This window comes from Gymnogyps californianus, chromosome 1 (genome assembly GCF_018139145.2).
Source record: "Gymnogyps californianus isolate 813 chromosome 1, ASM1813914v2, whole genome shotgun sequence".
Classification (NCBI taxonomy): domain Eukaryota; kingdom Metazoa; phylum Chordata; class Aves; order Accipitriformes; family Cathartidae; genus Gymnogyps; species Gymnogyps californianus.
In genome coordinates this window covers 97,948,303-97,971,947 of record NC_059471.1, presented here as the reverse complement: position 1 = coordinate 97,971,947, position 23,645 = coordinate 97,948,303, and the positions used below count along the sequence as shown (strand labels likewise).

The following is a 23,645-nucleotide window of genomic DNA, read 5'->3' as shown; positions in this document are numbered from 1 at the left end:
AATAGCAGGCTGAGTTTGTAAGCACTTCTCTGCATCAGAACTTCCTTCCATGGCTTCCCTTTTACACTCCTTAACATTGTTTTTAAAAGCTTTAATTTTAAAATCTCTTGTATGGTTTATATTGAGAAGTTTCAGACAGCCCGAACATTCGGACTGCTGGTAAAGGAAGTTTCCTTTAGGTCAGGGACTATCATCCTTGATTGTCCTCTCACTTTAAAGCCTAGCAGCTTCAGTAGGTTGCACAAGTAGAATTACATGCAAATTGATTTGGACCAGGTGTAAAGGTAGGGGAGGAAATCTCCAGCACCACATCACTGTATTCCTGCATCTTCTCATCATCTCCGGTCTGGTCCTCTGTCTCAACTGTTTTTCCTGTGGCAAAGTGGAAGTAATGAGTAGAAAAATTGCTGTTGCTGCCACCTGGAATCTCTGTAACTCTGTGATGTTTTTCCTGCCTGTTGTTGGGAAGGGTCACAGCGGTATGTGAAGTAGAGCGAGCTGTGTATGTGTGTTGTCCATGCTGATAACTCCCATACTCCATACCAGGGATTTAAGAAATCCAGTTTCAAACAAAAATATATCAGATGGTGAGGGGAATGAAGATAGGTTAATTTGGCAGTTTGGTTGCAGCTCTGTGCAGTAAGTATACTTTTCATATACCCAGCAGGAAAAAGGATGGAACAAATTAGTATTTTAAATAGGCATATGCCCTGTCTGTAGTGTGCTCTTACCATATACTGATTTGAACTGTATCATACTGGTTAACTGGCTTTTTGTAAAGAGTTAAACAATAAGGGAGAAATCTTAGACCCATCTGAAGGAAGGATCTAAAAAACACAAAAATATGCCAGTTTCTCTGGAATACAGTCCAAATCTGCTATAATGCTATCTAAAAACTCTTTATGTGAGGAAAATAAATGATGCTGATGTCCCAAACAGTATCAAATCCTTCCTCTTCATTTTTGTGTTCTCTCTTTGGTCAATTCAGTACAATTAAGAGAAGAGAAAACATGTAAGTAAAATACCACAGTCTGCTCTGATTGTAAGCTTTGTGCTCTCAGGGGAAGAATGCTTCTTGGGAATTCTTGAGAGAAAAAGAAAAGCCTAAATGCTTCTTAGAAACCATTTTCATAATGGTCTTTGAAAGTAAATAGCAGCATCTGTCAAGATACTAACTTCCTATTTTCTTTATTCTCTCAGGGAGTCATAGAGTTCTCCCTTTGTCTTCTGTTTGCAAAGCTGGTGAGCTATACTTTCCTCTTCTGGCTTCCCCTCTATATCACAAATGTAGGTAAGTATCACAGTAAGGGGATACAGAATTATGACTGCAAAGTGTCTGGAAATAAGAGCTTGAAATAAATAAGAAAATAAACATTACTGCTTCTGAAATAAGCTATCTTTGCTCAGTAGCAGGAGAGTTTTAAGTCACCAACTAACCTATTTCTCAGTTTTATGAATTCAGTATTATGAGAGGGCATTTTCAAAACAAACAAAAAAAGAATTTGGCTTATCTTCAACAATTCCAAGCATCAATGCTGTGTCTTTGGCTCTTGCAAACCAATGAAAAAGGTTTACTTTCTAATAATGTTTTTACATGATTGAAGTGCCTTATTAAAACGTATACAAAAAATCTAAATGAGCTTCTTTATCTGTTCAGTACTGCTTTTTTGTTTTGTGCTGTAGAGTGCAGAGAAAGGAGTTCTCCCTAGCCAGAGAAATTCGTGTTCTTGTGAGCCATGATGTGACCTTTAAACCCCCAGCTAACAAAAAAGCTGTGCTGGACAAGTATGGCAGTAACAACCAGCAGAGAGAGACAGGTTGAACACCCTATGAAAACACATTAGAGCTGCAAATCCTATAGCTAAAGTCTGTTGTGTGTGGACTCCAAATAACCAGTGCTCCTGCAGGACTGGGTACCTTGAAAGCAGCGGGCTTTTAATAGAAAGGTTAATGATATTTACCACAGTACTGCCATCTGTGCTGTGGCAGATGTTGGTGAGGTTATGGTAGTGCCACTGACCCCACTGTTTTAGCACTTACTACTCTTTCAAATGTATTTCAGAGACTTTTAAAAAAAATACCAGAAGGGTTTAGAAATTCAGCTCCTTGTGAAACTTCACACTTAAGACAATAGGACTGGGTTGCCCAGCTTCCTGATGTACTTTTGGAAATCTGACCACGTAACATATCGGTAACTATATTAGACTAAATTAAGTACGCGCAAACAGTGAAGTTAAGGAAATCACTGTCTCTTCATAGTCCCTATAAACTGCACAGTGCATGTTGTGCCAAGCAGGGTTGCCAGATGTAATTGTAATGAATGTTACTGGTCATGTGATGGAGGCCTCTGGGATGAGGCTCTATAAGTGATCCAAATGTACACTAATCATGCTTTTAGAGCAAAGAGCCTCACGAGAATTTGTTAACTATTTATGAATCTGTCACTATTCACAAATGGGAATATTGTTAGTCCAGACTTTAACAATCAACAGCTCTATTGCTTGGACTGTATCTATAGTTAAAGTGGTAAAATGTCATGCCATGAGTGTAATTGCATTCAAAAGACTGTATCCCTGAATACCCAGTTATGCTACATTCTTACTTGTCATATACAATGACAGCTTATGGTATTCCTGTGAACAAACAATACTGCTGTAAGATGCCTTTATCCTAGCGTGACAAGACTGTGTTGAGATTTTTACGTTTTGTAGTCTGGAAATGAGACAAATGTTTTTCTTCTGTCACTAGAGCATCTTGATGCCAAAAGAGCTGGGGACCTTTCTACACTGTTTGATGTGGGTGGAATCTTCGGTAGGTTTTATATATTAATATTTCATCCTTAATCAGACCAGTTTAGGAAAAGCTGTGGTACACACAGCTTACATATATTATTAATCCTTGTGCGTTATGTCCACTGAAGAAGAGTGGCAGTAAAGGTGCTAAGTTGAGAGCTGGGTTGGTTGTTGAAAACCTAGCAAAATATCTTTAAATTGAACAACTCGCAGACCCAGTGATATTGTCCAGTACAGATTGTAAGAGCCAAATATTATGAAATCTTTTAGCTTCCTCAGCTCTGGCTCATGAGTCTTGGTCACTCCACCTATCAAAATATCTTCCTTCTGTCACTCTAACATAACAGAACTATCCCAGCTTGTACAGTTGTGTATTTTTTGTGGGCACAGAGGTGAATGGCCACAGGTCTTTTGTTTGGTTTTTTTTTTCTTCTTGATGCCTCATATAACTGTGTGTGATAAAATTGGGAGATTGTAATAATAATAAGGATGAGACTATTCGTTTGTAACTTGTGAGGTGACTACTGAATAATTAAATTTTTATGCCAGTGCAGACAGTATAGCTCACAATAAAACAAGCATCATCATCTTGATGCCTGGCTGATTTATGACGCGCACACCCATCCCCTTTCCACCTCCCCCGGTTCCCTTATGGAAGTAAGCCCTGTATCAGTCTATTGGAAAATGATGCTTATGATGGAGAAGTTTCACTGGATCAGAGCTATGTAGACCCTGGTAGTTCAAGAGGCAGGTGTCAAGGTGTGTTGCAGTTACTGTTCTAGTCTTGTGCTGGATGTGATTTTTGCCATTTCTCACTGTTTATTTCATCCCAGATAGCTAGAAGCCAGAGTCAGTAGTACCTTAGAGATGTGGGGGACTTCTTTCAGCAGCATCTTATTCCACTGTGAATACAAGCTTAACAATGTGCCAGTGCTGCTTGGACCTTTGGTATTTACATTTAAATTCAAGTGGGATGTGAGCACTTTGGAGATGGGCAGCTGGGAAGGGAGAGGCAGGCCCAGCAATATTTAGGAATCTGGAGAATCCAGAGAACTTCCTTTCCTTCTCCCTGTACCAAGTTCCCTTTATGTCATTTTGGCAGCTCCTTCCCTCAGGCCTTCCAGCCCCCTCCTGCCACACGCTCCAGTTAGTACTTCTGTGTACAGTCATTGGCAAACACAAGAAGTAGGGAAAACTAAAGAGCCTGGAGTGACTACTCAGAGAGAAAAGCAAATATTTCATTTGCCCCAAGATCTAGAGTAGCTCATTTCCCCTGGTTGCAGTGCGACATGGACAGAGCACTCAAGAGCCAAGTTTGCTGTTGCATGTGAGGAATTAAGAGACCAGTGAGTAGCTGGGCACAGCTGGATTCCAGAATGCCAGCAGTGGGACCGTGTGGCACCTGGCGAAAAGGCTTTTTGCATTCAAAAGCAGCAGAACAATGATTTCTAAATATTTCTTCCATCTCTATTCTGTCCCCACCCCTGTCATCTTGGATATTTGGTTGGAATAAACAATGAGGAGGAACAGCTGTCTGCTGCTGTTATCTTCCAAGTCAAAACTGGTTGGGTTAATAAGAATATTGCTAAGTGCAAATTATGTTGTCAGTCTCATGCTCTGTGCTGCTCTGTGTAACTGTACATTAAAAGTCGTATCGTATTGTTTTAATCTGGGTTGGGTTTCATTAAGTATAACTGATGTCTTTTGTGTAAAACATGCACAGTGTTTTCCTCACACACCTGTGTTTTCTTTCAGGTGGAATTTTGGCGGGCCTGATTTCAGACAGGCTTGAGAAGAGGGCATCAACCTGCGGAATGATGTTATTGCTTGCAGCACCCACAGTAAGTTTGCCCCTCTCTTACAGCTGTGGCTGAGACTTTGACAGCATTCGTCAGGAAATTCTGCAGACAGCATCTTCTAACTTGGATATAAAGAGTTCAGGCCAGGTTAAAAGCTGGCATGAAAAGTTGAGCATGTGAGCGAGTATAGACATTGGGGCTGCCTTTACTAAACAAGCAAACAAGTCTAATGTATTGCTTGTTACAGGATTATACGGAACGTTTCACTCTCTTGAAAAATTTGATGTTCAGTTCTTAGCCAGAATTTTAGCTGCTCAAAGGCTAAAATTTCTGTGCTATAACTGTTGGAAAACTGGCAGTTGGACATATGAGATGCATTTTTCTTTGATTCTTTTGTGAACTGTATTCTGTGCTGTGTTGAAGCTGGCAATTTGAGAGTTTAAAATTTGAGTGGTCTCATAACACAACCCTTTCTTCTGAAAGGACGTACTGGGGAATAGGAGCATACCCCTTATCTTCCTCCTGTGTCCAATCAAACAATCATTCTGCTGTGGTCTAAAAGGGGTTTAGTAAAACCTAGAACTAGCTTTCACATAAGACCAACTAAGATATTTTGTAGTTAACATGGGGAAAATGGAGAACCTACGATTAGTCCATATGTCGGTATTCGACATGCTTATTTTTTGTCTTTACAGTTGTACATGTTCTCTGCAGTCAGTAAAATGGGCCTTGAGGCTACTGTAGGTGAGTATTTTTAAATTATTTTCTGCCTGGCTTCCTGTGAACTTTTCATTTATCATCCTTCGATGCTCTTTCCTTTTTTTGTTTTGTTTTTTTTTTTTGGGGGGGGGGGGGGGTGTGTTTGGTTTTTTTAATCTTATATTTTCCCGGAGAGGAGGAAGTATGGAATCAAATTCCCTAGACTTTGTCTTGCATGCTTTTTACAGGGTAAGGAAGGGCGGGCTAGGAAATGAGTACAGGGTGGCATGAGGACAGTGATTTAGTTAATATCGTTAGTTGTCTTTGTGGAGCTTGTTGTGTCAGCACAGGCTTTATGATATTCCCTATGCCAAATGTCAGAGGTGTTTAAAGACTGCTTGTAGTACTTTGACAGCAATGTTTACTTGTATAGGCTGAATTCACTTGTGGCTATCTGTTACCTCAAAACAGAAGCTGAAACATAAGTGCTGACAGTAGTGTCTCACCTACCTAAAGGCCTTCTTAATTTTTAGGGCCCTCTGGTGCTTGGTGCTGTACAAGCAGAGAAGGGGCTTATGGGTGGATCCTGTGAGCATCCCCTGCTCTTAGGGTCAGTTTGGTCAGATTTTCCCCTTTCTCTGACCTACCAGGATCAATAAAGGCCCTGGGAAGTGCATTTTGACTCAGTCCCATCTCCTGTTATATTTGAGAATTCACGTCATGGAGTAAGCATTGAAGGGAGATAGGAATGTGTGTTGCTTTTCCTCCTTTCCCAATTCTGTACTGGGGTCAGGGGAGCCAAGGAAGGATTACACCATTTGAGAACCATAGGCTACGATGTCTTCTGTTGTTATGGTTAATGGTCTTTCAGGCAACTTACATATTCCATTTTTGTCAACTTGCGACAGTGATGCTGCTTATCAGTGGTGCCCTGGTGAATGGCCCTTATGCGCTCATCACCACTGCTGTCTCTGCCGACTTGGTGAGTTTGGCTTCCCCTCTGCTTCCAGTGTAGCAGCTTTGGCCTCCAGAGAGAGCCCTTTGACTTCTGCAGGGTCGTCAGTGAAGCAGCTGCATTGTCCCAAAGCAAAGGGATAAGGAGCTGGATAGGCAGTGCTGAACTCAGCCATTGAGATTGTTTTAGAATTCATGTATTAGTATGAATGAGTGTCATGCTTGTGAGATGCTTCTAAATTATTCTTGCCTACTAACAAGATAGACCAAATCTTGTAGATGACAGACCAATCATGTAGATGACATGAATGTGAAGGTTGCGTGCAAAGCTAGGTCTCTACAGGTGCCTTCTCCCCTTTTATACTTTGCATCTTTAAATGAGGGGAGGAGCTGTATCTGTGTGAGAGATGAGCTGGAGACTTAATTCCCATCAGTGCGGAAAGCTATACCTGGCAGATACCTTTACTTTTGTCCATGCTACCCTCTGCCCTTTCTTGTACAGTTACTCTGATTGCCAGCACTTCCAGCTGGATGAGGTCAGTCAAGTTGCAAATGCCATGTGAAAACATTGACCTTGGTACCTTTCGTTAGGTAGGCTTTGGAAGGTTGCTTTCAAAGATGTTGGTTCCTTAAGGCACCAAGCAAGAGGCAAAAGTCCTCTAACAACAAATGCTCTAAATGTAGGAAAAGGAGCAGGACAGAAATCTCCAAACTTCCTCTGGAGCCCTATCCTTGGCCTGGAGATCTTGGCAAGATGAAGGCGGCCACCATGCATTGCCTATTTTATCCTTAGCCTTGTTGAAGGGACTGCTTGCTAGAAAGTGGGGCCTGACATCGCAAGATCCCTACCTGGCCCTTGGAAAGAGGGTTGAAACTGCCAACCAATTCCTCAGATATCAACAATCAAACATCTGACACGAGCAAATGTAAATTGCTGATTACCTGACTGGATTCTCCTCAGTGTACTGGAGATAAAGGACTGTCTCTTATTAGCAGTTCTCTGAACTATTCAGTTTCTCTGTCTTTCTACTAAGTCACTTCCTATATCAGTTGTTTTGTTCTGAAGACCTGGCTTCTAAAATTGGGACTGAACAGCTTCTTTTGGCTCAAGAATTCTCTGAATTAGCATTTCAGTATATATGCATAATTCTGGTACTCTAGTATTCCTGTCACAGCAGTGATATTTTTGTGGTGGGTTTTTGGGGGGTGGGGGTGGGTGGGTGGTGTTTGGGTTTTTTTTGTTGTTGTTCTGCAGAGCTTTGCTGTATTAGCAGGGGAAAAGATGGCCATGGAAACAGCCTTGCAGCATAATGCAAAGCTGAAGTGCCATCCTTTATGCTTGAATCCACAGTGTGCAGAACGGAAAGCCACTGGGCTCCTGTCGTTTAAATAACGTGATTTAGTAAAGGAGAACACTGTAGGCAATAGGTTGATGGGGTAGAAGGCTTCTTTAAGCAGTGATAAAAGGTTCTGAGCTGGGATATTTGAGGCATCTTCACAATGTACATCTAATGCGGAGGGGTGTCAGCTAGATGATGTTGTAAGGACTTTTTTGGAGTTCAGCTCAGGATGAGTCTAAGCAGTCTTTGTCACTTTAGGGTACCCATAAAAGCCTGAAAGGGAATGCAAGAGCCTTGTCCACAGTGACAGCGATCATTGACGGAACAGGATCTGTAGGTAAGCCAGAGCGGTAAGGTAGCCTGCCTTAGCTGTGGTAGGTTAAAACAAAGGATCTTTGAGAAACTAGGCTCTCTCCAGTTCACATTTTGCCAGGACTCAGTACAGCTTTGGAAATGGGGAGTAGAGCAAACTTAGCCTTAAACCTCTCTAGTGGTCCCACACCTGAGGGAGGGAGGGAGGAAGGGAGAGGGTGGTAGACTGACATTGGGCACAGACAGCAAAAGTAGATGCCATTGGGCTGTTTCTGAGGTCAGGGATATTTTATTCATGCCCTCCGCACTGGTATGTGGAAGGGAAAATTGAGCAGGATTCAGCTTAATACTTGATGGGCATTTTGTTGAGCCAAAGGCAGACATTTCTCAAACTTCTAGTCTTCCAGCTTCCCCTGTGTTAGGTTTCCCATTGGCTTGCAGCTGCATCAGTAATGTTTTGCGCTTTCTGGGACCTTTTAATGCATAAGGTGTTACTGAGTTAACTAGGTAGAGAAATCGATATTCTAACTGAGAATAACTGTCTTTCAGCATGGTAAATCTTATGTTGCATCATTCTGACAATATCAATATTATATTTTAGGTGCGGCTTTGGGGCCTCTCTTAGCTGGTCTTATTTCCCCATCTGGTTGGAACAACGTGTTTTACATGCTCATGGTGGCAGATGCGTGTGCCTTGCTAGTAAGTCTAAAAATACTATTTAGTTGCCATGTATTTCCTTTGTGCTAAATTATCTTAAAATGCCAATTTTGCTTTTGCAATTTCAATACTCCGTCTTATAAGAAACTTCCAATTGTGTAGGAAATTTTCAATTAAAGAGCAAATTTGCTCATTTTGAAATTCTCATCTAATTTTAATCAAAAGTGCAGGTTAGTTCTGATACACTTCAATTCCTGAGCAAATACACATCTGTTAATTGCTGGCTGAGCAGATTACATCATGCATAATCGTAAGTAAACCTTCATATATAGACCTAGAAGATGCCTCAGATTCCACTCACAGAAGAATTACTTCTGTTTTCTTTAAAACCGGTTTAGCGAAGCAGTAACAAATGTTTTGCTACATTGCTATATCACCAAAATCACCACGATAATGAAGCTGCTGCAAGTTAATACATCACATTCTCCACAGTAACTGCTGTACTAGGTTAGGTGAAAAACTGGCATCCTAACTTTCGACAGGAACCAGGAGCAGATGTTTAGGGAAAAGGAGTGCAACACACACCTGGTGGCTTGGTACAAAGTGCATCCATTTTCTTTTTTTCTCCTGTCTGAGATCCTGTATGATTGATAGGAAGATCTGAAAAGGTTTTTTTCTTTTTCACTTCTGACTTGCTCTGCTTTGCTTTTAAAGACTGAAGAAGACACGAGATGAGGCAAGGTGGGTCGTGCTGTACCTTTTGAAGTCAGTCTTGCTGCACCCAGCTGCAGGTTAGCCTGTAGGTTACGTTTTTGTGTTTGCCACAGATTTCCCTGGCAGGCACCTGTACCAGCTTTGTTCTCCAGCAGAGCAGAATGCTGCTATGACTGCCTCAGAGATGTCCTGAAGTGTCACCTGCTTATCCTCTCCTTTTGAAGTCCTGGGTGGAAGTGCTCATGAAAGGGCAGGGTGACTGAAACATTGCAGAAATACGCCTTCCTCTGTACTGGCTGTGCCCAGACAAAGCCCCGTGCCTGCACCGTATTGCACTGAGCTCTGTGCTCTTGCAGAGGAGCTAATGCTGAGTGTGTCAGACCACTCCTTCCTGACACAAGAAAAGCAGAAAGTCTTGCTTTGAGTTACAATTGAGGCTTTTTTCTAGATTCAAGTTAAACCCAAAGTTTTAAAGTAAATTTTTCCACATTTAAGGTGTGAAATCTCTAGAAATTAAGTAAATAATTTAGGTAAGTTAATAGTTGAAGTATGTTGCCGCTGGTAGTCAGCAGCTCTGTAAATCCTGATTTGTGCTGTTTTCAGTATTAGGTATTCCATGCTGCAGAGTGAGGTTTGGGAGATTGTCGTAGTTTTCCGAAGTAGACTTAAAGCTCTACTTTTTGTCTTTTGTAGTTATTTATTAAAACCAAATGAAAAAATCCCACATTTGTTTGCAGCATCAGTTAAAATGCCTTTGTAAAGCTCTGTTTTTGAGAGGGTTGACTCTGTGCTGTGTTGTAATAAATCCTGTTTTTTGTAACTCTTGTTCTGCTTTTCCTGTTCTTTGCAGTACAGCATATAGATGCATGTGTTCAAATGTTATTTCTTCAAAGATATCTGGAGGGGCTTTAGCCTCTTACATGGTATTCAGTTCTGTCATTCTCGGCCACTCCCATACCTCTGAAATGTTAGGTTTAACTTCTTAAAACACCAATACTTATAATAGTGAAGAAACTTCCATTTGTAACAGTGAGACTCTGAGGATAAGGAAACCTGTAACAGTGAGGAACCCTGGAAGTTCTAGTTCTGTCTTTAATGTACATGGGAATCATCAAATTTTATTTGTAAAATCACTTTCCTGTGTACCATCTTAGTATACCTTTTAAAGTGCACTTGAAAGTCCTGGTCCTGTACAGGCAAGTAAACATGACTGACTTTACTTGTCTTGACTAATTATGTGATTAAAGCTTTTCACACACACAGAAATTTTGGAGCATAAAAGTATTTTAGTCGTTTTTCAGAATAGCAGCTATCTGCCATGTTTTCTTGAAGTCTTGGGTTCCCTCTGCTGGTTTTTTTACATGTCTACTGGTAAAGCAACTTCGGAAAGCCATTCTGGTTTTTACAAAGAAATTGATCTCTCGCTTGTGAAAACTAAATTACTTTCCTCTTGCCTAGTCATTGTGAAAACTCCTCTTCCAAACGTTGACTAAGCATCTGTAAATCTTTTAATTTTTTTTTTTTAACTGAGTGCAGCATCACAGGGTAACGTTTCAAATGAGGAACTCTTCGAATAACAGTGAACATTTTATCCTGAAACTTAGCTTATTTGTATATCTGTATAGATATTAACAGATACTGTTGACTGTTTTTACAGTTCTTACTCCGTCTTATTCAGAAGGAACTTCCATGTAATGCAGATCATACCCTGTAAGTGTTATGCATGGCTGTTGCTCCTTAATAAGTTTAAAAACTTGTTACTAAGCCTTTGCCCCATTACACCTAGATGTAGATTGAACGTGTTAAGGTTTCTGTATGTCCGTTTCTGTCTGTTTTAATTTTGCTTCAGAAGAGTAATCTCTGTTTGATGTTTTCAATTCATGAACGTTTTTCTTTAGAATATCTTATTTTGAAAAGTATCTGAAAATACATCTCTGTCACGGTCTCTTGGTTATGATTTGTTATTTTCCAAATATGTAATCTTCCTGAGTTTCATCATGCGGCATGCAGGTGGGGAATAAGAAGCTACTCGATTGCTTCTCTGTGTTCATTAATAGTTTCAAATGTAACTTTTTCCAAAAGGTCTCCTTAAAGGAAGGGGTGACTCTGAATTTACAGTGTTTTGAATTGAGGAAAAAAAAAAAAATATCCACTGAATCAATGGGGTTACACTTGCATACGCAAAATCTAAATTGAGCCCCGTGGATGTTGGTTTGGAGAAGTAAAATGGACAGAGAATAGAAAAACGCATGGCAAGGGATGGATCCTGCATTTTGAAGTTAGTGGCTGTTACGCCTCTGTCCTGGTTTCAGCTGGGACAGAGTTAATTTTCTTCTTAGTAGCTGGTACAGTGCTGTGTTTTGGATTTAGTGGGAGAATGATGCTGATAACACGCTGATGTTTTAGTTGTTGCTAAGTAGCGCTTATCTTAAGCCAAGGATTTTTCAGTCTCCCATGCTCTGCCAGCAAGCAGGTGTGCAAGAAGCTGGGAGGGAGCATAGCCAGGGCAGCTGACCTGAACTAGCCAAAGGGGTATTCCATACCATGGAACATCATGCCCAGTATATAAACAGGGGGGAGTTGGCCGGGAGGGGTGGCTCGCTGCTCAGGCATCGGTCAGTGGGTGGTGAGCAATTGCATTGTGCATCACTTGTCTTTTTTCTTAGGTTTTATTTCTCCTTTTTTTTATGTTCCTTTTCATTACTATTATTATATTATTGTTCTTAGTTAGTAGTATATTTTATTTTACTTTAGTTATTAAACTGTTCTTATCTCAACCCAAGAGTTTTACCTTCTTTCCCGATCCTCCTCCCCATCCCACTAGGAGCGGGGTGGGGGGGGAGTGAGGGAGCAGCTGCGTGGTGCTTGGCTGCTGGCTGGGGTTAAACCACAGCAGCCTTGCGCCTCAACGTTTCCTACCTGGTTGCTGTTCTTTCCCAGGTTTAAAGAACACTGAACTACGAGACCAGATTTGGAATAAGGACTGTGTCAGTAATCAGAGCTCTTCCCTGAAAAACAAACTTCATGGAATGCATTATTCTATATTTAAGAGATTCTATTTGGTGGAGAACTTTGCACGTTTACTGGAAGCAATGTGAGAAATGCAACTGGTAAATCCCTGAAGCTCTTGTTTTTGCACATGAATAAGTACCTCAGGATGGCAACTATTCATCAGATGAAGAGACAGGAACTGTGGAAAGGTTTTAGCAGCACGCCTCAACTGAGCCAAAGAGAAATACCAAGTGCCTTTTTATTTCTTTTGATAGAATGTTTTTAATTAAAATGCCGAACTGTGTATTTTCCAAAACCAAGTCAAAACTAGAGCAGAAGGAAGTTGAAATCATAACAGCCTAGCAGTGAAATGTCCCAGTGTCAGCGAGCAAAGTATGTATCCCTTATGTCATCTTGCGCACATCGAGGGCGTCACTTTATAGAGGACAATACCAGCTGGTTATTAAGATGCACTGCTATTAGTATCTTGAAGCTGCTCAGACAATAATAACCTCACCATATTATTAGTTTTTAACTACAGTACTATTTCTAATCCCAAGGACAACATCCAGCCTTTTGGTAGGTAATGAAATGGAATTTACTGTTGCGGTGTACTGCAGTTAGCAGTTTTCACAGACTCTCCGGATGGATGTTAGTCCTCAGTTAGGATTGTGCAAAAAGGAGTCCTAAGCAACAAAAAGTAGATTATGAGTCAGAATTTCCAGGGGAGGGGCTCTAATGATTTTCAGGGCATTATAAACTGGTTGTGCGAATGTCACTTAATTGTTATGCTGCTCCACTAGGCTGGGTTGAAATGAGAGGTTGTTCCTGCGGGGTGGCAGAGAACTGTGAGTTCTCTGTCGTACTTTAGCACTACAGGATTGAACAGATGAGCTGCTTTAGTGCTCACCAACAGAGTGATCTCTGTGGGGTACTCCCTGGTTTCAGTGCTGGTGTGTGCACGTGGACGTCTTTGTCAGATCAGAGCCTTAATAACCAGAAATCTCTTTCAAGTGGCTTGAATTTGGAGCCAAAATACCAGAAAAGAAAAATGACCTAGGTGGTAGGTTGTAAGAGAACATTTCAGTAACTAGTGTTACCCAGCAAGTAGACGGTTTAATGTCTTCAAAACATATCATTTCTTTGTACAGCTATCTCCTTTGCAAAACAGATGTTTCTGTGATTTTTTTTTTTAAAGATGTACAAAGTAAAAAAGAATTTTTTTTGTATGAGGTGTTTATACTTAGATCATGAAGGCTAGGTAATTTAAACTGTGTATTATTCTTAACTGTATTTATTAAAGCTCTAGGCATATGTCTTGTTCTGAACTATGCTCTACTGCATTGTTTCACAAATCTTAGTCTTTACACTTGATTAACAAAACAGCACGCTCTAAAATAGTCCTGCAAAACATGGAGAAATGTCTCATCAGCTGCTGGTGTTGTGTTCCATGTGCTGGTACAACACTTAATTGCCAGGGCTGTTTTGTAATTGTTCAGTCTTTGACAAGTTATTTTGCTGGTTTGATTCAGCACGTGCTTTATGCTTGACTTGAACAGTATAAGAATGTGTTCATTTTTAAATGTTTTGCTGAACAGAGATCCAGGGAAGACCTCAATCCCACAGAGACTTAAGGGAAGGTACCAAGTCCTTGCAAGGGAATGCTCTATGTGGGCCCTGACCCTGCAGTTACCTAGATGGATGGTTAACCTCACACATTTTGAGTAAACCTGTTGAGACCAGTGGGGATGCTCAACATGTGAATTCATAAATCCGTGCTGCATTTGAGCTTCAGGCTATAGTTAAATGCGACAGAATTCTGCAGCAATATTACTTGAAAGGACTTCCATCCCGGTGGCATGGCGCACCGCCCCTTGCTCGGCCAGGCTGACTGTGGGGGACTGCTAGCCAGAGCAGGGGACTGATCTAGTCTCTGATGGGGGGAAAAATTACATTGCAACCCCAAAACAGCTGTACTGGCACAACTTTAATGGCTGTGTGAGGAGGGAGGGAGGGAGGGAGGACTTCTTTAGCTGAAGATGCCAATCCCTTCCCCCAAAAAACGTGTGTAGAGCTAGATTCTAGTTTATCGAAACAATTTAAAGTCTGCTGTGCTCAGATTTTGAGGCTGTTCCCTGTGGGCTGAAGTCTTAGGTTAAAATGCTTTCAGTTGTATTTAACAGTTACAGGTTTTAAAGATATTTAACTGTGGTTTGGGTTTTACATGTTTTACTTGTTGGGGCTGCTGCTGTTATTTATTTATTTATTTGAATAGCTTTTGCACTGCAGTGACTCGGGTATGGGATGACGACAACGTTGGAGGTGCTGGGCTGAGTACTTCCTTCCATCGATTGCAGGCGGGCATTAGGACTCTTAGTGTGCCGATGTCTCCTTCCTTGCTAACGTGCAGCGTTTCAGTTCCTCCCAGCTACGAATTTGTTGGACAAAAAGATAAAGATTTGCTTTTCTTTCTTAACAACCCTAAAGGTCCCCCAAGTTGTGAATAAACTGTGTGTTTGGTTAGTATCGGGTGTCAATATCCATTAATCTGGAAATGAGCAAGACTGACAAAATTTTTTATGTAGAAATGTGAGTGACCAGTAGGTAGAGCCAAATTTAAATATAACTGCAGGGTTGGTTTGTTGTTTTTTCATGCTGGCTATTGTGAATTTTATCCATTTACCATCCTGTGTTGAATAAAAACAGATTCTACTTTAAAATGAGAAATGTTGATTCCTTCATCTTTTACATCTCCATGAAGAAGTGCTCCATCTATTGGATGGAAGGATAGGAGTGCTGTCCCAGCAGGGATGTCTGTTTCTTGTGAGAGTAATGAAAATGGTTCATTAGAAGAACAAATTAGAACCTTTTGTTTTGAAAACAGTGCCCTTCTGAACTCGAACATGTAATTTTTTTCATTTCGTGGGATTGTGGGTTGTACAACATCAGTATTTCCAATCAGCTGCATCAGACGGGTATATGCTGCTTACTTACTTTGGTCTAATAGGGAAGGAGGACACTCACCTGAGTCAGGGACGGAGTCCAGCTCCTACAGCATAGTTTTAAGGTGACTTTTTTTGTTGTCTGCTTTGCTTGCTCTTAAATTTATATGGAATTGAAATCGAAAAGCTTCATCTTTTCTCTCTAGCTCTAATGGTCTTGAACATTTATTGTCTTGATTCTGTTATGTTTGATGGGGTTTGTGTGCCTCTACCAGAGATACAATGTCCAAACGACAGATGCGCTGGGGAAAAACTGCTTGGAAAGGAAAACAATTTCTGGTTAGAAAAAGGTGTCTGAGGGCCTTGGACAGAATTTCTGGTCAAAATGTGCCCAAGGTGCCTCCCAGGAATAGGCAAATAATAGCTGGGGCATCTTATAAAAGAAGGGAGGCTCAGGTCCAAGTTTCTGTTCTGCCTGATTCGGAGCAGGAGCCTCCAGCGGAGTACTTGTACCCTCACGAGCACCCTGGCTGTTGCCGGACACGCTGCAGTGGAGGTTTGTCTCCGTTGTGTGTAGGAAGGGTTTATAGGGTGGGGAAAAGGTGAATAGGTAGCAGGGAAGGTGCTGTCTTGTTCACAGGTCGCTTTGAGACTTCTTTTGCCTGTAAGTTAAACTGCTAAGCTACTCCATGCACTGAGATACGCCTACTCCTATATGTCTTGCTAGTTAGGAAATTCCAGAAGGGATTCTGCCATCCGCTTCGGCAGGTTATTGCATGTGTTTCTGGCATAATATCCTCAGAATAACAATGGGAGTCCTCCATGGGTGTTTGTGCCAATGTGACACTGCCTCAGACTTTGGCTGACCTCATGTTTATGCTTGGGGATCTGGTTGGTTGCTGCTGGTAGGTTTCTCCAGTGACTGGTGTGTGAGGTTGTTGATATGAGAAGTGCTGCTCAAAATTAGGTAGGTGTAAGATGGTATAAATGAAATTAGAGGATGTTTAGAGCTGTTGGAGGCTACTAGTCCTCATATGGAATTAATTTGAGGAAGATTGTTTACAATCCCATCAAATAAGGCCCAGAATTGATAACGGTAGTGGTCTCTGGTCTGAATGAAATTTTATGGCCTGCATATTGCATAGGAGGTTAGATTAGATTATTTCATGATTTGTCCCAACCTCAGAGTTTATCTGATACGAAGTTCTGATTGCTGACCTTTCACCTTACAGCAAGTCTGTTTTGGTTTTGTTTTGCTCTCTGCTAAACTAGCCATGCAATGGTACAGACTCTTCCTCCTGCCCTCCCCTGTGGAGGGACTGTAGACAGTTTGCTGGGAGGTTTGCATCTGCGTGCTCTGGGGCTTTGGTAACCTTGAACTACATTTTCTGCCATGCTGAGTTAAAAATCTGACTGTCATCCTTAAAGCTGGGGAGGGGGAAGGGAGAGGATTTGACTGCTGGTATGCTTCAGCCTCGTGTCCAGTGACCTTAACATTGCGTTATGTGTCTCGCTGCCTCAGAGTTTAATAAATTTGATTGCTATAAAATGTTGGTTGTTCCCTTCTTTGTCTCCCTTCTTTTGGTTAGTTTCCAGTTTGAAATAAGGAGAGAATTAGTTAACATCACCAGCTGATGCTTGGGGTTTATTTTTATTTTTTCCTCTCTATTTCTCTCTTGGTGAAACTTTCGCAGCTCTGTAAACTGTGAATACAAGAGCCAAACTTTCTTGAGGCATATTTCAGGGAACCTGCTCATCTCCTGCATCAGGAGATTAGCTGTCAAAAATGTGTTGAAAGTCTCTTTTGATGCTGTACTTACCTAGAGGATTTTAAGGATGTTTTCTTCACCTTGTGATGATACTGGGGGTAGGGTTTCTCTCCCTCCTTCTCTTCTAAAAGCAGATGACAAATACTTAGCCACATTTCCACAATACTCCCTTTGGTCCAGTTCTTTGTTTAAGACAGAGGAGGACACTAAACTGACTTCACATGTACTGCCACATAAGAATAAACGTTGGAGCACTGTTAAAAGGCTGATGCACCAGGTAATGTGTCTCACTTAGATGGGATTGCAAAAACGTTTCCTTCCTGATGGTTGATTACAGTCTTCACTCCAGGCTTTTCCAGCCATTCAGAAATGGAAGACAATTAAGAACTCTTTTCATGAATGTTTTATGCTGTGACTTCACATCGTAAGGGACTGTCTGTCTGGTTGAGAGTTGATGTATGTATTCTGTGCCATACAATAAAGGTCTGTATACACATCCGTAAAATATCCTTGCTTGTGGCTGTTAAATAACTATCCAGATGTAAATAAATACAAGCTAGTCTTTTTTTTTTTTTTTTTTCCTTCCCCCCGAGGTATATCTGCATGTCAGTGAGGTTTAAAAAAAAAAAAAGGCAAAGGGAAGTAAAGCACCCGTTAGCATAAGTCAGCAGAAGGCTGCATTCAAGAGCTTGAACAGATTTAATCTAAAAAAGAGCAAGGGCCTTTGTGTATGAAAAATTGGCCACAGATTAAAAAAAGGAAATGCAAAGACAGAAAGATGGTTCAATTTTTGAAATGAAAGAGGAGGACGTCAAGTGATGATGCATAATGAAAATGCAGGGTGTAATTGGAGTGCTACAGAAATGTGAATGTGGGATGGGGTAATGGTAAAAATGCAAAGCAGGCAAAGCGCAAAAGACTGAGTTGACTGGAAAACTATGAGGAGAGGTGACAATCTTGTGTTGGGATTAAAAAATAAAAGGGAGGGGAAGAGCCACCTCACCCCAGAGGTACTGTGTGCTGAGCAACGTTTGCAGGCGGGAACGAGGGGGCTGCTCTCCCTGTCTGCCTCTGGGGGCCACGGGGCTTGGCCTTGGCAGAGCCTGGGACCCCCAAGGGACGTATCCCAAGGGGAGAGGGCTGCCGTGGCTGGATGTGGAGCTGGTCAGCTGCTGGGTCACTTCCCACATATTATTTAGGCATACGTAACCTGTAAGATACCTAGATGCTTTGGCCCAAACAACCTTCTGATTTTTCAACTGCCAGTAGGTTCGTTTGAAGTTTGGCATTTTTGCGCTCATATCTGTAATTCTTATTTATTTTTTTTCTCTCCAGGAACTAGTTGCTTGCTGTGCTGGTAAGAAATGCCTGTGAGGGTTGGGGTGATGTCGTGTGTCAGTGCTGCAGCAACCGAGGGCTTCTGCAGGTCCCTGTGGAGCTGTCGCAGGACTTGCATCCAGTAGCGTTCAGTGGATTTTTTTCACTTCTTGGCATCAGCGTGCTCCTTTGCTCGTGTGATGGCAGGTTGGACGCAGGGCTGGATGAGCAGCTAGTAGAAAACCTGAGTGGGGCTGAAATTTTGGATGTCCTTTGCAGGCAAGGTGCAGGCCTGTCTGTGTGGAGGCCACTTTGAATTACTTCCATCATCTTCAGGTTACCACAGTTACTTGAATCTGGGCTTGGGGCTAGAGGTAGTGCTTCAAAAATAAACGTCTTAGAACCTGAATTACTCTGATACTTGCATTTATTTACCATCATACTAATCGATTCTCCTGCTCTAATCACATTTACAGTAAGTTTTTAAAAGTACTACAGAAAAACTTGAAATAAAACTCATTTCTCATTTTTCCTCACCCCTAGAGGTCACTTTCTTGTATAAACCTGGCCCCGAGCTTATAAGGTTTCTCCCAATATCACAGGATGCGGATTTCATATTTGTTAGGAAATTGGCTTTTTGTGGCCTGCCATCTATGACTGAGTTAATTTTTTCTGTTTGTTTCACATCAAGATTCACAGAAGGCAGAACCTTGGTGAGGTGGTATTGGATAGATGAACTGTGGCAGAGCGGGGTGAGGTCAGTTGCTTAACCTTTCCCAACCGTGAGTGGTTTTGCAATTGTACTCACAGGCTGCAGTGAAGATGTAATCCCTTCAAGCCTTTACTCCTAGGAACTGATTGCCCTTTCGTTTGTGTAGCCCAGGAGCCGGCATTTGGATAATCCAAAAACTTTATTTGAGTCCTTGCCGTCTCGGGGACTGCAGTTTTTTTAGTTTATCTGATACCCAAATCCTTAACAGGTGGCCTGAATTTCTTAGGTTATTCAGAAACCAGCAGCAGCTTCTCACATTGAGGCCAGAACTCAAAGCAGCAGGCTGAGTTCATACGCTAAATCAAGAGGGATACAGATGCGTGTGTGTGTGCATATATATATACACACACACAGGAGTTGCAGCACGAATTGGGAACAAGCTGAAAGGGCTGGATTTCACTGCCCAATAGGCACGGGGAGTCTAGCTCAAAAGAGAAGCGACAAAATGATTGATAACTCCTGAATTCTCACCTCATTTTTATGATACAAAGGGTAGTCAGTATAGGCAGCCCATCATAGCTGAGTGACGTACAGGCAAAAGTTGTGGAAGGAGTGGGTTTCTTCTGAACCTTCTGCCAAACGTAGTGATGTTATTTGTGCTGCAGAGGATGGAGTAGTGTATTTGAGTCTGAGTCATCCAGTTTCACCGCAGGCCACGTGGGACTTCAGCTTAATAAGTACAGCCGGTTCTGAATCTATTCTTAAATTGCTCTGGTCATCTGGTAGGAAACAGCTGAACGTTGCGTCGTTCTGTGGCAGAGTCTGTAGGTTTGGTTTTGTACTGATAGGTGTAACTGCGGGATTCGATATAGCCATCCCTGTTAGAAGTCTTTATAAAGTTTCCTCCCCCTTTTCCTTTGGCTGCAACTTTCCAGTTACATGAAAGGAAGAAAGCACAGTAATAAAAGACTAGAAGAGATCACAAATGTATCAAAAGCACATTCTCGCTCCCAAATAGAAGAAAGAGCTGAAATGGCGTGCAGGGTCACCTGTGCTGGGGTGACCATCACCCCACCGAAGCGTGCATGTGTTCAGCTCGGTGCCAGCTCTTCACTTTCCTCTTGGTTGGGTTAGGGGTTTGGAAGTAAGAAAGTTTGCTCGCTTGCTTGGCACTGAGGGGAATCCGCTACCACAGCTGGTCTGTGTGTCTGCTTGCAAAACGGTGCGGTTGCTGAAACCGGAGAGAAATAACGAGAAACCTTCTGGTTTCCTTGCTCTGATTTTTACAGTGACAGTTCTCAAAATAGGGGTCACTAGCCCAGAAAGGCAGAACTGGGCTGACTAACAAATCCAGGGTGCAGGCAGGGAAGCCTGAGAATGTGCGTTTTAGGACTGATATCTGTATTAGAGCTACATTAGACAGATGAACTTCCCATATGCTTTGCTGTCAGGCAAATCATGAGACTGAACTTACCCCGGATTTCAGTAAATAATTTTTTGAGGAGGATGAAATCCCTCTCCAGCAAAGCACCTAGAAATGGTGAATGGATGAAATGCCCTGAACATCTGAAATAGAACTAACACATCTAGTTCTCAGAACAATTTTCACTGTCATTTGAAATGAGACCTCTTAGTAGAAAGGTTACAGATGATGTAAGTCATACGCTAACAGGGAAAACAAAGCTCCTGTATTTGCCTGCTTGAAATCCTCTAATAAAATAATGCATCTGTCGAAGCAGCATCTAATGTTATTTCTGTGTGTCATCAGAAAGGAAATGTTATTCCTAAGCGCGGACTGGTTCCTATACAGTTTTTTCATCCTTCTCAGACCCATAAAAGCAGTCAAAATGGATGATTAGCAGCTCTGGTACTTTCACCTCATGCATCCCTGTAAACATCAGGAACTGCATTCTGCATTGTTTTTGCTGTCTCTGTTTTTCAAGCACAGTTGAAATCGTTCATGTAAATGGGTTCTGCTGAGAACAACAACAACAAACAACCCTGTGATAAACTGTCTTGCTGGTCTTATATTTTAGGCAAAAAAATGGATCTAGTAAGCACTCGGGTGCTGCGTGACTTTCCAGCCAGTTTAGTATTTTGTGGCATAAGTCTATTTTCAAGCAAGTTTGTCCAAGAAATTACGTTGTGAATTACAGTTCGATTCACCCAGAATCAAATCCTGGATCGTTTTGGAGCATGCAGCCTTGCTGGGCTCTGCCCGTACAGGTATGCGGGCTGTCTGCGGCAGCTAATGCTCTATGGGGGGATGTGCTGGCTGGTCGAGGCTGGGCTGGGATGCCAAGGGCAGGATGCTTTCACAAAGTGATCCGCGGTGATGGAGTTTGTGTCTTGGGAGGACTCGGCCGAGCTTAAACCTCCTCACCTTTAGAATATGAAGCAGAGCCGGTTGTTGAAGCTGGCAGGCTCTCAAGTGATTGCGTCAAAAGAAACACGGAGCAGATGCACCCAGAGAGCAGCAGAGGCAGCACTGGGGAGAAATGGGACTCCAAAGGCGCGAGAAGAGCGTGCAGCTCCTCTCAGGTAGTGGTGGGATGTCTTAATCTTGTAGGAGGTTTGGATATCCTTGTGGAGGACTCCGTGGAAATTCCTACAAATAATATTCAGCAATGCAGAAACAGCTAGTAATGGTGATGTTTTGCATATTGAAATATGATGCTATACCACGCTAGCAATATTTAATTCATGGTAGCCACCACACATCTCAGGGGTGGGTGGGTGTTTGGGGGAGGGGGCATGTTTATAATGCATGCCATACCTTAAAGATTTATAGGGACTCACACAGACGTGTGTGCACACAGACATGCACACACGAACCAGGCACGCCTCTGAACAGCAGCTCTTCAGCAACAGGCGCAGTTCTTCAAATAAAACGCCAGTCTCGGTCGCTCACTCTGGGAACATGGTGTGATTGGGTTGGAGGAGGGGAGAGGGATCTGTAGAAGACAAATAGACCAAAAACACCATTTTATTAAGAGAAACAAAGCAATGTGTTGCCTTTGACCTCTCTAGCAAGCGCGAGGGTCAAGCACTCATACGGTCCAAAGCAAGAAGAGCTCGGCATCTCTGCAGGAATCCTGTTTTGTTGGTAAGCGATTCTGGCTCTGTGGCTCTTCTGCTGCTCATGGACACCGTTTTCTTGGGCAGAGGGACGGCGTGGAGCTGGTTGCACTGCGGGCAGGAGAGCCGGATGGCAAACGGCGGGGAGACTGCGCCCCTTGGACGAAATGGGGCAGGGGGAAGAGTGTGGAGCCCCTCCAGCCATGGCAGGTGAAGACACCAGGGCAGATAGTGGGGAGCAGAGCACTGGTCAGAGGAGATGATGATGGAAGAGCAGCAAGAGAAGCAAAAAAAAAAAAGAATAAAAGTGCAGGGAAAAGGTGTGGGGGTGGAGAGAAGAGCTGGGCACAACGTTGTGCCCTTTTTAGTGGAGGGCTGCTGGGTTTTTACTTTATTTCTGTGTGTTTACTTTATTTCTGTGTTCTTGATCTTCTGAGTTTCTTGTCCAAAAACTTGTTTGCTCCCTACAGGAAGGTTTTAGACAATGGCTAAGAGCCAACAGTGCATTTTCATCAAACACTTGGGCAGAGGGAGAGATCCAAGAAGGGGAAAACCTTCACATCCAGTGTCCAGGCTGTGTGGAAGAAGCTGAAGGTGGGAGGATAAGGGTTTTTAAAAAATATCCAGGTGAATCCCGTGAAATCCATTCAAAGAAGAAGGAAAAAGAAGGAAGAAAGAAGGAAGAGGAGGATGAAAGACTAGGAAGGAGACGTGGCTTCAGCTGTGTTGGAGTGTGACGGGAGAGGAAAGCCCCTCTGGCAGAAGCTTCCCACGAAAAGCCAGGAGCTGTCACGCCGGGAGCCCTGGTGATGGTTCCTGAGCTGCTCTCCTCAATTTTTAGGCTAAATACATGCTGTAGAGCTAGCCTGAATGTGGTGACATTGGGTCCTTCCCTGTGCAGGAGCTAGGAAGGGAAGCACTGGCTTGAGCTTGTTTTCTTTACTTCTTGCAATATCTTGGACTTGAATGTTCGAATCTCAAACCCAGTGTTACTGGTCTCAGGGTTCACTTGGGGCCACCTCTCAGAAAGGGAGGGTGCAGGAGGGGAGGGGAGGTACGGCCTGAGACCCAGCACGGTGGTGAAAACTTGGGCTGTGCAGGGCAAAATCCAACGGGGGATGGAGAAAGGGTAGTGAAAAATATTTACCAAAAAAAAAAAAATTCAGTTTTTGCATGAGGCACTCCCTCTCCCCATAAGCTACTTCCATTTCATTTTCTGTAATACTTCAGTGCTGCCCTTTCTCCTGACCGTGCCATTAATTTGTGGTATTTACTGTTTTCCTCGGGAAATGGAGTCTTATTATTGCATGAAAATCTCAGCTGAATTTTGTTCCTTTGTGAAAGTTTCTGGCTTTCAAAGTTGTAGAGGAAAGCTCACGTACGTGACCTGGATGAACAGTCAGGTTCAGAAGATAGGAGACAAGTAAAAAGAAAAAGCACAAATGTGTTATTTGAAAGCAGATGCTAACGATTTCTCATCCAATCTTTTGAGTTTCTTTGGTCGTGACCTATGGTTTTTAGAAATGGTGACAATGCTAATAGAGACGTGTGATGGGTGATTGTCTAGGT

The 23,645-nt window shown here is 42.4% G+C and overlaps 1 protein-coding gene across 2 annotated transcripts in view; it reads left to right on the top strand.

Annotated features, from left to right (window-relative positions):
* SLC37A1 (solute carrier family 37 member 1) overlaps positions 1-14,251 on the top strand; it is a 39,386-nt gene extending 25,135 nt beyond the window's left edge. The window contains exons 13-21 of one of the 2 annotated variants that reach the window (XM_050897963.1): positions 1,201-1,291; positions 2,749-2,811; positions 4,548-4,633; positions 5,287-5,335; positions 6,199-6,272; positions 7,843-7,921; positions 8,498-8,595; positions 10,925-10,977; positions 12,208-14,251. In XM_050897963.1, the coding sequence (XP_050753920.1) occupies positions 1,201-1,291; positions 2,749-2,811; positions 4,548-4,633; positions 5,287-5,335; positions 6,199-6,272; positions 7,843-7,921; positions 8,498-8,595; positions 10,925-10,977; positions 12,208-12,223 (609 nt within the window). In that variant the 3' untranslated portion in view covers positions 12,224-14,251. Of the gene's footprint in view, positions 1-1,200; positions 1,292-2,748; positions 2,812-4,547; positions 4,634-5,286; positions 5,336-6,198; positions 6,273-7,842; positions 7,922-8,497; positions 8,596-9,380; positions 9,518-10,924; positions 10,978-12,207 lie in introns of those variants that run through there. The other variant, XM_050897971.1, reaches the window with a different exon arrangement.
* Positions 14,252-23,645: the final 9,394 nt, after the last annotated feature.